Source organism: Castor canadensis, chromosome 3, assembly GCF_047511655.1.
Source record: "Castor canadensis chromosome 3, mCasCan1.hap1v2, whole genome shotgun sequence".
Classification (NCBI taxonomy): domain Eukaryota; kingdom Metazoa; phylum Chordata; class Mammalia; order Rodentia; family Castoridae; genus Castor; species Castor canadensis.
This window is the reverse complement of record NC_133388.1, coordinates 34052527-34066724: the sequence shown is the minus strand read 5'-3', so window position 1 is coordinate 34066724 and position 14198 is coordinate 34052527. Positions and strand designations below refer to the sequence as shown.

The window sequence follows — 14198 nt, the reverse complement described above, 5'->3', positions numbered from 1 at the left end:
TCATGAACTAGCTTCAAACCTCAATCTTCCCAATCACAGACAGCTAGGATTATAGGAGTGAGCCACCAGCACAAGGCTTCTCTCCCTCTTCTTATATACTCTCTGGGATTCAATAAAGGAAGCTGCGTGATGACCTTATCTGATCCTAGGCATTCCCCAAAGGCACCACCTCTCCACACCATAGTCAGATGAAGTCTCCACCCTCTCAACACCTGACAGTGGGGATTACAGTTCAGCACATGAAGTCTTGGAGGACACTCAACCCATATCCAGACCACAGCACCAGTGATGGGTCTTGGGCAAGTTACTTCTCTAAGCTTTAAGTTTTCTCATTTATGAAATGGGTACAGCAACGCCTCTGCAGTTGAGTTGTCAAAAGGGCTGGAGTTAAGGGTGTGAAACCACAGGGACAGCACTGAGACCACAGGAAGTGCTCAAGAAATTATTTTCCCCTCGGGTTGATCTCTCATCTCTGGATTCCTGTTGCCTTTGGTTAGTGCATGGTCAGAAGCCTGCTGTCTTCTCACTGTATCAAAGATTTTAGCATCTTCTCAATTTGGTTTTTGTCTTGCAGACAAAGACAGCATTGAAAAATTATTATGAAACCCTAACCCTCAACACTGTGCTGGGCATATACTGAGCTCTGCACGGACGTTAGTTAGCTCAGGTAATTCTATAAATAACCCTACAAGTGAGGCCAATAGTGTTATTATTCTTATTTGTCATTTGAAGAAACAGGTTCTGAGAGAATCCATGACATGTCTACAGTCACAGATCCGGTAGAAGCAGCAGGACACAGGGTTTCCAGACTCTGTTACAGAAAACTCTGAAGCTGACTCTCCAAAAGAAACATATCTTGAGTCCTTGAGAACTGCCTACTTTCCTTTCACAGAGCAGTGGGGCCATGGCAGCCATGATTGGTACCCCACTGGCCACAGCTGATTGGCTGCTCAGGAGTAGTCAACTGACCACTGGGCCAATCAGATGCTACCTTCAAGCTGGAACATTCAGATTCTATCCCCAATGACTTGGAATTGGAAAGCAGTGACTTCTGTCACACAAGCCACCTGAACTGTAGGGACCCATAAACTCAGGAGCAATGGGGCCCTGTGCACAGAGGTTCAGGAAAGCCAAGTCATTAGGAGGGAAAAGTAGAGACCAGAAGTGGCCTGTGTTCCTTACTCTTTCCCTCCTGAGTCCTTCCTGCCCTTCCCATGGTTTGGATCTTCAGAGATCACTGAAGTTTGGGGCAATGACCCAGCAGCTTTTCAAATCCTTCTTATTTTTGCTTAAACCATTGAGTTTCCTACAACTAAAAGACCCTGAACTAGGACAGTCACCAACCAAGGGCTGATTCTTCTAAACCAGTTGTTCTCAAATAGCAGGCCTGGGATCAGTATCAAAATTATTTTCATAATGCCCCTAAACTATTTTTTGCCTTTTCACTCTCATTCTCTCACAAGTGTACAATGGCATTTTCCAGAGCTATGATGCGTAATGGGGCTTTCATAGTGAATTTCATTTTGAGCTTGTGTCTTCTTGTGTTTGTTCTGTTTTTGCAGTACTAGGAGTCGAACCCAGAGTCTCGAGCTTGTTACTGACCCACGCTTCAGTCTGTTTTTATCTATATTATTTTTTTTTTGAGATAGGGTTTGCCCAGAATGACCTTGAACTCTCAATTCTCTGGCTTTGCCTCCTGAGTAGCTGAGATTATAGGCATGTACCATCATGCCCAATTTGTGTATTCTTAAGTTTAAATTTTCTTCTGTCTTAATTTCAAAGCAAATCATTGGTGAAATAAACATCACTAGACAATAATGTAGTCCAGAACAACAGTTCCAAGGGACTTTCATAATTTTAAGAATGTAAGAAATTCCCAAGGCCAGAACCAAAGAGAGAACATTGCTCTACATACCTGCTATTGAAAGTGTGGTTCTCAGCCCAGCAGAACTAAGTTGCTTATTCACAGGAAGGAGCTCATCCCCCATCTCCCAGACCTGCTGCATGAGAATTTGCACTTTACCAAAATCTCTGGGGCTTCATATGCACATTGAAGTTTGAGAAGCACTGGGCTACCCCACAATACATCAGTAAATACTGATTGATTAATTGGTTGATAATACTCACATGGGTGAGTCCCAAGAATTTCATGATTTTAAAGAGTGCTGATTTCTCAGGCTAAAGTTACCACAGACTCAATTATTAATTCTTGGGTTTGAACTTCCTTCACCCCTCAGGGACCATGCATTGTCAAAACTCTGAGATCTGAACCCTTTGCTTACTCTCTCCTACAAATATCTAGCCTTAAGTATTCATGCCCGGTGTATGCTTCAAGTGGTAGAGCACCTGTCTAGCAAGTGTGGGTTCCCAAGTGCAAGTCCTAGTACCACCAACAAAATCAAAAAGAGAAGTACTCAAAATGGACTGTGTGTTGTTATTCTCAAGTTACTAATAAAGGAACTGAGGCCCAGAGCACTTATACAGTTTGGCCCAGGTCACAGAGGTTTCATAATTCACCCAAGGTATAGTAAGTGCTGGAGCTAGGATTTGAACTCATGAACTCATGGGGTGGAGGTTCAAATAAGGGAAAGCCTGCTGTGATCATTGTCTTAATCCTCATTGCCTCCACGTGTCATCAGAGCACATGCAGACTCTAATCGAGTCCACTGGGGTGGGGGGAGTGCTTCTATCCCTAACAAATTCCCAGGTGATAGGAAGGAACACTTGTGGACATATACCATAATAGAGGCTGTGGGTAAAGCAGTCAGTGCAGAGAGCCTCGTCCACATGCTCTGGGTCCTTCCATATCTCCCAGCATAGTGACCTGTCTACCAGGTCACTGTACAACATGGAGTCACTAGCTGCTGCTTGGCAAACATCAGGTGGACTCAGAGCTAGTCTGGGCTCCATCCAGTCCCATTGCTGTGTTCAGGCCTTCCCCTCAGCTCCCATGAAGCTCAAAGATGATGTTTTTTTTTTTTTAACATTCAGTTGTTCATTCAACAACCTGGGCATTGGCTACGTGCTGGACACGGGGCCAGGCAGGACTCAGTAGAAAGAACACAGATCTGGATTCAAATCCTGGCTTTGTTCTGACTGTGTTGAGTAACACTGAACAAGTTACTTAACCATTCTTGGAGTAATAATACCAACTTATAGAAACAAAAGAAGTTCTAGCCAATAGAAATATATGAACCATACTTATCATTTCATATTTTCTAGTAACTACACTTTCAAAACAAGAGTGGAGAAGCTGGAGGTGTAGCTCAGGGGTAGACTACATGCTCAGCATGCTTAAGATCCTGGCTTCTATCCTTAGCACTAAAACAGAGATGGATACATTTAATTTCAATACATATATTTAATCCAATATATCTAAAATATTATAATTTTAAAATTTAATCATTATAAAAAAATCAATAATGCAATGGTCTGCATTTCTTCTCTCACACTAAGTCTTCAAAATCTGGTGTGCATTTTACGTTTATAGGACATTTCATTTTGGCCTACACGTGACAAGTGTTCAGCAGTCACATGTGGCTGTTCTAAAGGACAGTAAGAAATAAAACGTAGGGTAAAGTACTCAGTGCAAAGTCATCACTCTCTATGAAGTAGCTGTCACTGCACCCTCACAATGTCCACTGCGGGCCCATCATGCTGTCTGGTTTCCAGTAAGTGCACAGGAAGCAGCTGCTGCTACTGCTGACATGCTCACAGAGAAGGTGCCCACTTCCTTCTCATGACCGAGTTCCATCTTCTACGCTTATGTCAGGGTGCAGAAAATGTAAGCAGGACCATTTTCCACAATCTACTCTAGGAAATTTGGTGGGGAAGAATGGAAGTAGTCGGGAAATATACAGCTCTGAGAGTTCACAAAAGTCCAGAAATTCCGAATGCCAAGGCAAGGTCTCCTTTGACGATAGAACAGATTGCCACTGTTTTGTAACTGCCCCCTCAATGAAATAATGAGTTAGACAAGCTCATTCACAACTGTAAAAATTATTAGATGAAAACTTGATAAGGAACTTTATGAGGAAGAGATTAGATAGACAACACCCAAATCCAAAGATCAATTGGAGCACCTCTAAAAGCAGACAAAAATGGATAGTATGTACCACCTGAGGCAATGTAATAAGAATTATCACCCCCTAGGAAAGAGGCATGCCTCAAAATAAATATTTATACACACATGAGCAGATACACACACACACACACACACACACACACACACACATACACTTGAGCCACTCCACCAGCCCTTTTTTGTGTTGGGTATTTTCAAGAGAGAGTTTTACAAACTATTTGCCCGGCTAGCTTTGACCAGCAATCCTCCTGATCTCTGCCTCCAGAGTAACTAGGATTAGAGGTGTGAGCCACCAGCACCTAGCTACCAGCATTGCTACTTTTGCACTTTGGGGATGTTATTAAATAAAGTAAGTGTTACTTGAAGACAAGCTCTACAATAGTGTAATCCTCACCTGATAATCTAGACAACTACTAAGTGACTAGCAGGCAGGTGACTTACACAGTGTGGATACACTCAACAAGGCGATGGTTCATGTCCCAGGCAGAACAGAGCATAAGATTTCGTTACACTATTAAGAACAGCAAGTGATTTAAAACTTATGAATTATTTATTTCTCAAATTTTCCATTTAACATTTTCAGACTATTGTTGACTGCAGGTAACTAAAGCTACAGAAAGCAAAACTGTAGAAATGTACCAGTTTTCAGGAAATACAGTGGATAAAGGAAGACACCATATCTTGAATTGAGAAATTCCAAAAGCCAACCAAAATTCTTCAACAATTAAATGACATGGGGGAAAGCTGTGTGCAGTGGGTGTACTGAGAAAGAGATATATTGTAGAATAAATGAGACTTAAGTTTCAAACAAAGAACCATAGAAAGGCATTTTTGAGAAATCATGGGAAACTAATAAGGGACTGGCTAGTAGACACTGGAACAATGGTTATTTTTATAGAGTATGAAAATATCTACTGGAAATAAATACATACTGAGGTATTTGGTGAAATGTCTCAGATTTACTTTCAAATACTCCAGGGAGGCTGGGGAATAGAACAAACACATACACCAACAAAAAGTAGGAGAAAAGAATAGTTTAGTCAAAATAATCAGGATATTAGTGATTGATGAAGTTGTTGACAGTTCTGTAAGGGGGCAGCAGTACAAAGCTGCCCTGCTCAGATTGAGAACTCCAGCTCTTGTTATCCTGTCATCAGATGGAAGCATCTTAGCTCACAGCGTGGGCAGGGCTGGATTTAATGCAATGGTCATCTGGGAACTTGCTTATAATGTAGTTTGAAGTCCTATCCCAGGAGGCACAGCAAGATGGTGGATTGAAGCTTCCTCTGTTTGACTCCATAAATGAGAAGAGACAGGGTAACAAAGGAGAAACTACATTCTGAAGACAGAATGAAAAGAAGAGCATTGGAGGGGATGAAGAACAGCTGAAAAGCACAGAGAAATAGAAAGGTGGCAGAAAAAAGTAGGAGATACTCTGCAGTGCCAATCCTGGCTCCCCAGTGAGGAAGGGTAGCTGAAGCCACAACCACAAGGTAAGCCAGACAGCCCTGGCAACAGACTGGCACACCTAGCTACAAGATAAGTCCATACTTTCTGCAAACCTTCAACCCAGTGCAGGGATTTCATCTACACTTTATATCTCAGAGTGCTACAGCCACTTCAGAGGGGGCCTATTGTGTGACACTAAGCTACTCTGGGGACCTGAAAACAAGGAAGAATAATGGCTCAGGAGCCTGGTGACACCCTGCCACAGTGTCTGGGTAGAAGACTGCCATAAGAGTGGGTGAGGAGTTTAAGCAGAGGAGAACTTGGCCACTGATGGGCATGGTAGTCAGTGGCCCCACCCTCTGTGATGAGGAGTAAGTCCTATTCAAGGATCACTGCAGAAACAGAGCTCCAAGTCTGTGACTAGCAAAATGCTAGGCCTCTACCTCCCAGCTGCATGAGGGTTGTTACCAGTGGGACTGAGAGCTCTTAGCCAAGCCACCTGGGTCACACAATTTCACCATCTTCATCCCTCCAACAGGTTGATTAATTGTTGGGCAGGGTCAGAAAGTTCTGAGATCCAGGCAGAGTGCTTGAGCCCCTCAGTTCTCCTCTTCCAGCCCAGAACTCAGTGTTTTATTTGCTCCCCCCTGCTCTCCAATGCCTCTAGAGGACCACTATGCTTGCATGCTTGATAACCATGGGGGGCAAAATGGGGTGAGAGGACTGAGGAGCAAGTGGGAACCGTCCCTAACTGACAAACTTCAAAGCTCCTGGTGGCAGAGAGGCTCCATACACAAAGAAAGAAAGTTTCTAAAGTGAAAGCAGCACTGAAGTAGATGGCTGACCTTTAGCCAGACCCACCATCAGCCCAAATACAGCACCAACTATACACTTAGGAACTACAAGAGATTCCAGCTAGTTTACTTCTCTCAAAGCAGTGCTGGTGCCCTGGGCACATGTACAAGTGTTTGGCTACTGAGCTATGCCCCTGTCCAGTGGTAAGAAACTACACATCAACCCCCAGTTGTGCCTGAACATTGAGAATATTTCAACAGAAAAAATACAGGTAATCAAAACCTTCAACTAATAGCATGGCTGTAGATGTGTACTTTCAGACTCTACCAATTTGTGGAAGGGAGGTTAGCAAAACTGTGTAATCCTACTGCAGAAACAGAAGAAATGTGAAAAAAAAAAAAAAAACAAGGCAAGCTGACTCTTCTAAAGTCAACAATTCCACGATAATGGGCTCTAATAACAGTGAAGTGGATGAAATCTCAAAGAATTTAAAATAATGACTATAAGAATGTTCAACAGGCCAGGTGTGGTGGCTTAGACTGTAATCCTAGCTACTTAGGAGGCAGATATTGAGAGTGGTATGGTTCAAGGCCATCCTGGGCACAAGAGAAAAAGTTCACAAACTTCATCCCAGGAAATAGCTACTCAAGCAGTAGAGCACCTGTCTAGTAAGGGTGAAGCCCTGAGTTCAACCCCAATACCACTAAAAAAAAACTCCTTAAATGGCTGGATGCAGAGATACTACTTGTCATCCCAGAATTACAAATAGGGTTGTGGTCCAGGCTGGCCTGGGCATAAAGCAAAACTCTATCTCAAAAATAAGCAATACAAAAATGGCTGACAAAGTGGCTCAGGTGATAGAGGGCCTGTCTAGCAAGCCCCAGTACCATGAAAAAAAAAAAGAAGAAGAAGAAAGAAGAAGAAGAAGAAGAAGAAAGAAGAAGAAGAAGAAGAAGAAGAAGAAGAAGAAGAAGAGGAAGAGGAAGAGGAAGAGGAAGAGGAAGAGGAAGAAGAAGAAGAAGAAGAAGAAGAAGAAGAAGAAGAAGAAGAAGAAGAAGAAGAAGAAGAAGAAGAGGAGGAGGAGGAGGAGGAGGAGGAGGAGGAGGAGGAGGAGGAGGAGGAGGAGGAGGAGGAGGAGGAGGAGGAGGAGGAGGAGGAGGAGGAGGAGGAGGAGGAGGAGGAGGAGAAGAAGAAGAAGAAGAAGAAGAAGAAGAAGAAGAAGAAGAAGAAGAAGAAGAAGAAAAAGAATGTTCAACAAATTTAAAGAGGACACACATAAACACCTGAATACAAATAAACATCAACAAATTCAGAGAATACAACTGAATAAAATAAAGAAGACAATGCAGGGTATGAACAAGGTAGCCAGTAAAGGTATAGAAATCCTGAAAAAAATCAAACTGAAATTCTTGAAATGAAAATCTCAAGAAGGGCTAGAAACATTGCTCAAGTGCTTGCCTACCAAGCACAAGGGCCTGAGTTAAAAAAAAAATTCAAATAAAAAATAAAAAGTCAAACAAAAAACTCAGTCAAAAGCCTCACCAATAGACTGAATCAAGTTGAAGACAGGATATCAGGTCTTAAAGACAAGGTAGATGAATTAGAATATTCAGACAATGATAAGAAAAAAAAATCAGAAACTGTGAGTGAAACAAGATGTTTGGGCCACCACTAAAAAACTAAACCTAAGCCAGGCACTGGTGGCTCATGCCTGTAATCCTAGCTACTCAGGAGGTAAAGATCAGGAGGATTGTGGTTTGAAGCCAGCCCAGGCAAACAGTTCACAAGATGCTGTCTTGAAAAATACCCAGCCAGAAAAGGATTGGAGGAGTCCCTCAATTGGTAGAGCACCTGCCTAGCAAGTGTGAGGCATTGAGTTAAAACTCCATTACCACCAAAAAAGAATATTGAAAGCTTCAAGACAAAGCACTAATACACACATGCAAACACAAACCCATCAGAATGACAGCACATTTCCAAACAGAAACTCTAAAAACAAGAAGGGCATGGAATGATGTATTTCAAGCCCTAGAAGAAAATAACTGCTAGCCTAGATTACTGTATCCTTTATAATCAAATGAGAAATAAAAGTCTTCCATAATAAACAAAAACTAAAGGAATTTATGACACTAAGCCAGCACTGCAGAAGATATGTAAAGGAATCCTATACACAGAAGATGAAAATACAAGAAAGAATAAACTTCACTAGATAGACAAACTAGTGAGGATTAGAAAAGAATCAGACGCTACCAAAACCGCAAAATAAAAGGAATCACTCTATACCTTTCAATAATAACTCTAAATGTTAATAGTCGCAATTTTCTGATCAAAAGATACAGACTGGAGAAAAGGATTAAAGAAACAATACCTAACCATTTATTACCTACAAGAAATATACCTCACTGGCAAAGAAAAGCACAGGCTTAAAATGAAAGGATGGAAAAAAGATATTCCAAGAAAATGAAACCTGCAAGGAAGCAGAAATAACTATAACATGTAACAAAGCTGACTTCAAGTCAAAATTAGTCAGACAAAAATGATCACTTCATATTGATAAAGGGAAGAATCCATCAAGAGGCTATAATACTTGTAAACATACATGCACCAAACATTGGCACACCCAGTCCCATAAAACAAACACTACTGGATGTAAACCAGACATCAACTTCAACATAATAGTAGTGAGCAATTTCAATATTCCACTCTCATCAATAGATGAGAAATCCAGACAAAAAAATTAGCAAAGAAACTCAGAATTACATGACACTATAGATTAAGTGGATTTAACAGACATCTATAGAATATTTCACCAAACAGCCACAGAATACACATTCTTCTCAGCAGCCCACAGAACTTTCTCCAAAATGGATCATATTTTAGGGCATAACAAATACAAGTCTTAACAAATACACGAAAATCAAAATAACTTCCTGTATCTTATCAGAACACAATGGAATAAAACTAGAAATGAACAGAAAGAGAAACTACTAAAAATATACAAACACATGGAAAGTGAACAATAGACTTTTAAGTGTATCAATGGGTCATCAAAGAAATAAAGGGGGTAATCAGAAAATTTCTAGAATCAAGTGAAAATGAAAACACAACTTACCAGAACTTTGGGACACAGTAAAGCCTATACTAACAGAAAAGTTTATAGCTGTGATTGTCAACATTAAAAAATCAGAGAGATCTCAAATAAATATAATGATATACCTCAAAGTCTTAGAAAATAAGAACAAGTCAAACCCAAAAGTAGGAGATGGAAAGAAATAATAAAGATCAATGAAATTAAGTCTAAAAGAATGATACAAAGAATCAAGGAAGCAAAGAGTTGGTTCTTTGAAAATATTGACAAACCCTTAGCCAAACTAACCAAAATAGAGAAAGAAAGACCCAAACTAATAAAGAGATGAAAAAAGGGGATGTCACAACAAATATCAGTGAAATTCACTGCATATGAGAATACTATGGAATATTTTAAAAACTTATATTACAAAAAAACAGGAAAAGCTAGAAGAAATGGATATATTTCCAGACACATGGGGCCTACCAAAATCAAACCAAGCAGATATAAAATAACTTAAACATATGTATAACAAGCAATGAGACTGAGGCAGTAATAAAGAGTCTCTCAACAAAGAAAAGTCCAGGACAAAATGGATTCACTTCTGAAGTCTATCAGACACCAATGCTCCTCAAACAGAAAATAGAAAGAGAAGGAATGCTAGCAAAATCATTCTATGAGACCAGTATTAACCTGATACCAAAACCAGATAAGGACACAACAAAAAAATTACAGACCAATTTCATTGATGAACATAGATATAAAAATTCTCAATAAAAACTTGCAAACTAAACTCAATGACACATTAAAATATTTTTATAGTCTTCATAAACTATGATCAAGTTGGTTTCATTCCAGGGATTCAAGGATGATTCAACATAAATGAACCAATTAACATAATACAGCACATAAACAGAACAAAGGATAAGATCACGTGATCATCTCAATAGATGCAGAAAAAGACCTTTGACAAAATCCAACACTCTTTCGTGATAAAAGCTCTGAAGAAACTAGGAAAAGAAGAAATGTACCTCACATAAGGAAGACTACAGATGACAAACCTACAGCCAACATCACTTTAAATGAGGAAAAACTGAAAGCATTTCCTCTGAAATCAGGAACAAGACAAAGGGTATCCATTCTCTCCACTCTTGCTCAACATAAAGCTTGAATTCTTAGCCAGAGCAATAAGGCAAGAAAAAGAAATAAAGAGATACAAATAGGAAAGGAAGAAATCAAATTATCCATATTTTTAGATGATATGATTCTTCTATTCTTAAAAGACCCTAAAGATCCCACCCAAAAACTCTCAGATTTTTAGTAAAATACTAGGACAAAAAAAACATACAAAAATCAGTATATCAATTTTTATAATATTAATTCTGCCAGTCCATGAACGTGGGAGGTCTTTCAATCTTCTAGTGTCTTTTTCAATTTCTTTCTTCGGTGTTTTATAGTTTTCACTGTAGAGATCTTATACCTCCTTAGTTAAGCTTATTCCTAGTTCCATAATTTTTTGAGGTGATTATGAATGAGATTATTTCTCTGATTTCTTTATCAGCCTGTTCAGTTATTCTATATATCAATATGCCTATAGGCATAGGCAACAACTTCTGAATAGGACTCCACTGGCTTAGGCAATAGAAGCAAGAATTGACAAGTGAGATTCTGCATGCCAAAGGAGACAATTACCAGCCTGAAGAGACAGCCTACAGAATGGGAGAAAATCCTTGCCAACTACTCATTGGACAAGGGATTGATATCTGAAAATACATAAAGAGCTCAAAAATTAAATGCCAAAAAAGGAAACAATCCAATTAATACATGTTCAAATGAACTGAACAGACAGATCTCAAAAGAAGTACAAATGGCCAGTAAATACATGACGAGATGTTCAGCATCTTTAGCCATGAAGGAAATGCAAATCAAGAAAACAAACAACAAATGCTGAAAGGACATGGGGCAAAAGGAACCCTTTATACAGTGTTGGTGGGAATCTAAATTAGTGTAGCTGTTATGTAAATCAGTGTGGAGGCTCTTCAAAAAACTAAAACTAGAACTATCATATGATCCTGCTATACCACTTCTGGGCATCTATCCAAAGGAATGTAAGTCAGCATACAGCAGTGATACCTGTATACCCATGTTTATTGCAACACTATTCACAACGGCAGCTACAGGATCATCCTAGGAGTTATCAACCAATGACTGGATAAAGAAAATATTATATGTATATACACAGATTATTATTCAGCCAGAAAGAATGAAATTATGTCATCTGCAGGAAAATGAACGGAACTGGAAACCATAATATTAAGCAAAATAAGCCAGACTCAGAAACACAAATACCATGTTTTCTCTCACATGCAAAATCTAAACCTAAAAAAAAAAGAAAAAGAAAAAAGACGACACGAATTTAAACAGGCGAAATCAGAGGGAGATGGGGAGTGAATACAATCGAGTGTGCAAATAAAATAATGAAGGGCTTTCGGAGTGGCTCAAGTGGTAGAACACCTGCCCAACAAGCATGAGGCCCGAGTTCAAATTCCAGTTCTGCCAGAAAAAAAAAGAAAAGAATGAAAGCCATTAAAACTTGTAAAAAAAAAAAAAAGTGGGGGAAGGCGGTAAGGGAGAGGAGATGAGGAGATAAGTGAGGAGATAAGAAAGAATAATAGGGTGAAAATGATCAAAGTGCATTATATGCATGTATGGAAATGTCATGATGAAACTCCATTGTACAATTAATAATTGCTAAAGAAGGGGGGTCTTATCGAAGACCTGCTAAGTGAGAATTTCTGAGCACAGGTCCTAGGAATCCACTCTTCAATATGCTCTCTGTGACACTAAAGTGCACTAAAGCATGAGAACCTAAAGGTAGAGAGGGCTTGCCACCATTAGTAATGGACCCAAACCACAGGGCTCACAGAGCTAGCCTCTCACCCATGGGGTTGGGGGTCCTGACTAGAGCCTGTAGAAGCCAAACCCTGAGACCTAAGAGTGTGACCATGCAGGTGGGGAGCCACAGTCCACTCCTGGAGGGCCCCTCCATCTGGTTACCATCTGATGCCCTTGCAGATACCTGACGGGGATCACAGAATGCCCCACAAGAGGGCTCTGGAGAAGCAACCTGAACGCTGAAGGCATCACCTGGCTTGGTTTACAGCCCTTACTTTAATCCTACCACCATACGTTACCCTCTGCCAGTCCCCAATTCTGATCCTTTCCTTGCCCATCCCAGAACCAAACCTTCTTGGGGACCATCAGCCACAACCTCCCTGTTTCCCCAGCTCCTATTGTCTGCCTGCCTAGGGAACTGCATCCCAAAGCAGGTGTCCTGACCCTGCATTCTGGGGCAATCCCAGGAGCAGGAAGGCAGGAAGTTTTCAGCCTTCTTTCATGACAGAGGGATTCAACAGACACTCTCCTCATCCCCCACCTTTTGCATAATCCCATCCCTCCCCCTCCCTTGACATCCAGGCCCTTAGAGTGCCTTCTGCCCCCTATCCTCTCTCTTGCCAGCTCTGAACACTTCCAGGTTGTGACTTGGATCAGAGCTCCTCTGAGTTTTCCTCTGAGTACTCCCAGGTAAGACCATGGATGCAGTGTCTGTCTAGCTGTCTAGCTGCAGAAGGACCCGGAGTCAATCCAGGTGGGATCGATCGCTTGCCCGGCCTAGGCTTCCTAGTTGCCATCCTCCCCCATGGCATCTCCAACTCACCCGTCCTCTGGTCCTGTTCTTTCGCTTGGGAATATCCTCTTCTAAATCCTCTTCTTCATTCACTTCTTCTACATTCTCATCATTTTCCAAAACCCTCTGAAATGACAAGAAAATCAATAGGAGAGTTGAGAAATCAAACGCAAACGAGAAAACCAGCAGGGGGAAAAAAAAAAAAAGGAAACCAGCAGGGGACAATTACTGTTTCATTGTTTTTAGCAAAGTGAGGGTGCCCACTGCTTGGGAAGTTGGGCCTCCAAAATGCTGACCAGGAGTTTGAGGTTTGGGTGGCACCAATGCTCTTCCAAGCATGTAGGCCTCTTCCAGCCAAGGTCAGAACACTGACCTTTTTTAACTCTTTTTGCCCAAAAAGAGTTTTCTAATGAGAGCAAACTCTAGCAGGGATGTTTTCTAGGCAGGGCCAAGTCACTGGATCAAAACTTTCTTTAATGTAATTTTTTCTTTTTCCTAAAGGGAAATATGAAAATATGTTTCTCCTTTCCCTTCCATTCTGGAATTCTGCCCTCTTTGATGAAAGCAAGTAAATTTCTGTTTGTCTGATGCAAATGTACCATTCACCATTCATAATAATCCATTGTCAAGAGTGGCTCACACAGGTAATCCTCGTTACTTGAGAGGCTGAGAATGGCGGAGAAATCATAGCTCAAGGCCAGCTCAGGCAAATAATTCATGAGACCCTCACCCACCTCCAAAATAACCAGAGCAAAAATAGACTTGAGGTATGACTCAAGTAGCAGAATACCTGCTTTGCAAGTGCAATGCCCTGAATTCAAACCCCAGCCCCACCAAAATAATAGTAACAATCTATTATTTTTTAAGAAAAACAGATTCTCATTACAGTCCATGACTTGTAATGGGGCTTAACAATCATAAATTCAAATTATCCTTTTCCAGCAGCCCTGAGAATCATGTGGCAGCATGGAATCCAATTTCCATTTTATGGGTGAAGAAATTGAGGCTAAAAACAGTTTTTCAAGTTCAAGATCATACAGCAAAGCCATGACCAGAGCAAAGTCAGGTTCATGAACTCAGGTTCCCATACATCTCTCAACCCAAGGGACCTCATG

General features: G+C 40.7%; 1 protein-coding gene across 4 annotated transcripts in view; it reads right to left on the bottom strand.

Moving 5' to 3' along the window:
- Positions 1-14198, bottom strand: part of Dpf3 (double PHD fingers 3) — a 258438-nt gene that overhangs the window by 97040 nt on the left and 147200 nt on the right. For all 4 annotated transcript variants that reach the window (XR_012446106.1, XR_012446105.1, XM_074067621.1 and 1 more), the window contains exon 5: positions 13114-13209. Coding sequence is in view for 2 of the 4 variants with exons in the window: in XM_074067621.1 (XP_073923722.1) it covers positions 13114-13209 (96 nt within the window). In the remaining 2 variants the exon portion in view is untranslated. The remainder of the gene's footprint in view (positions 1-13113; positions 13210-14198) is intronic.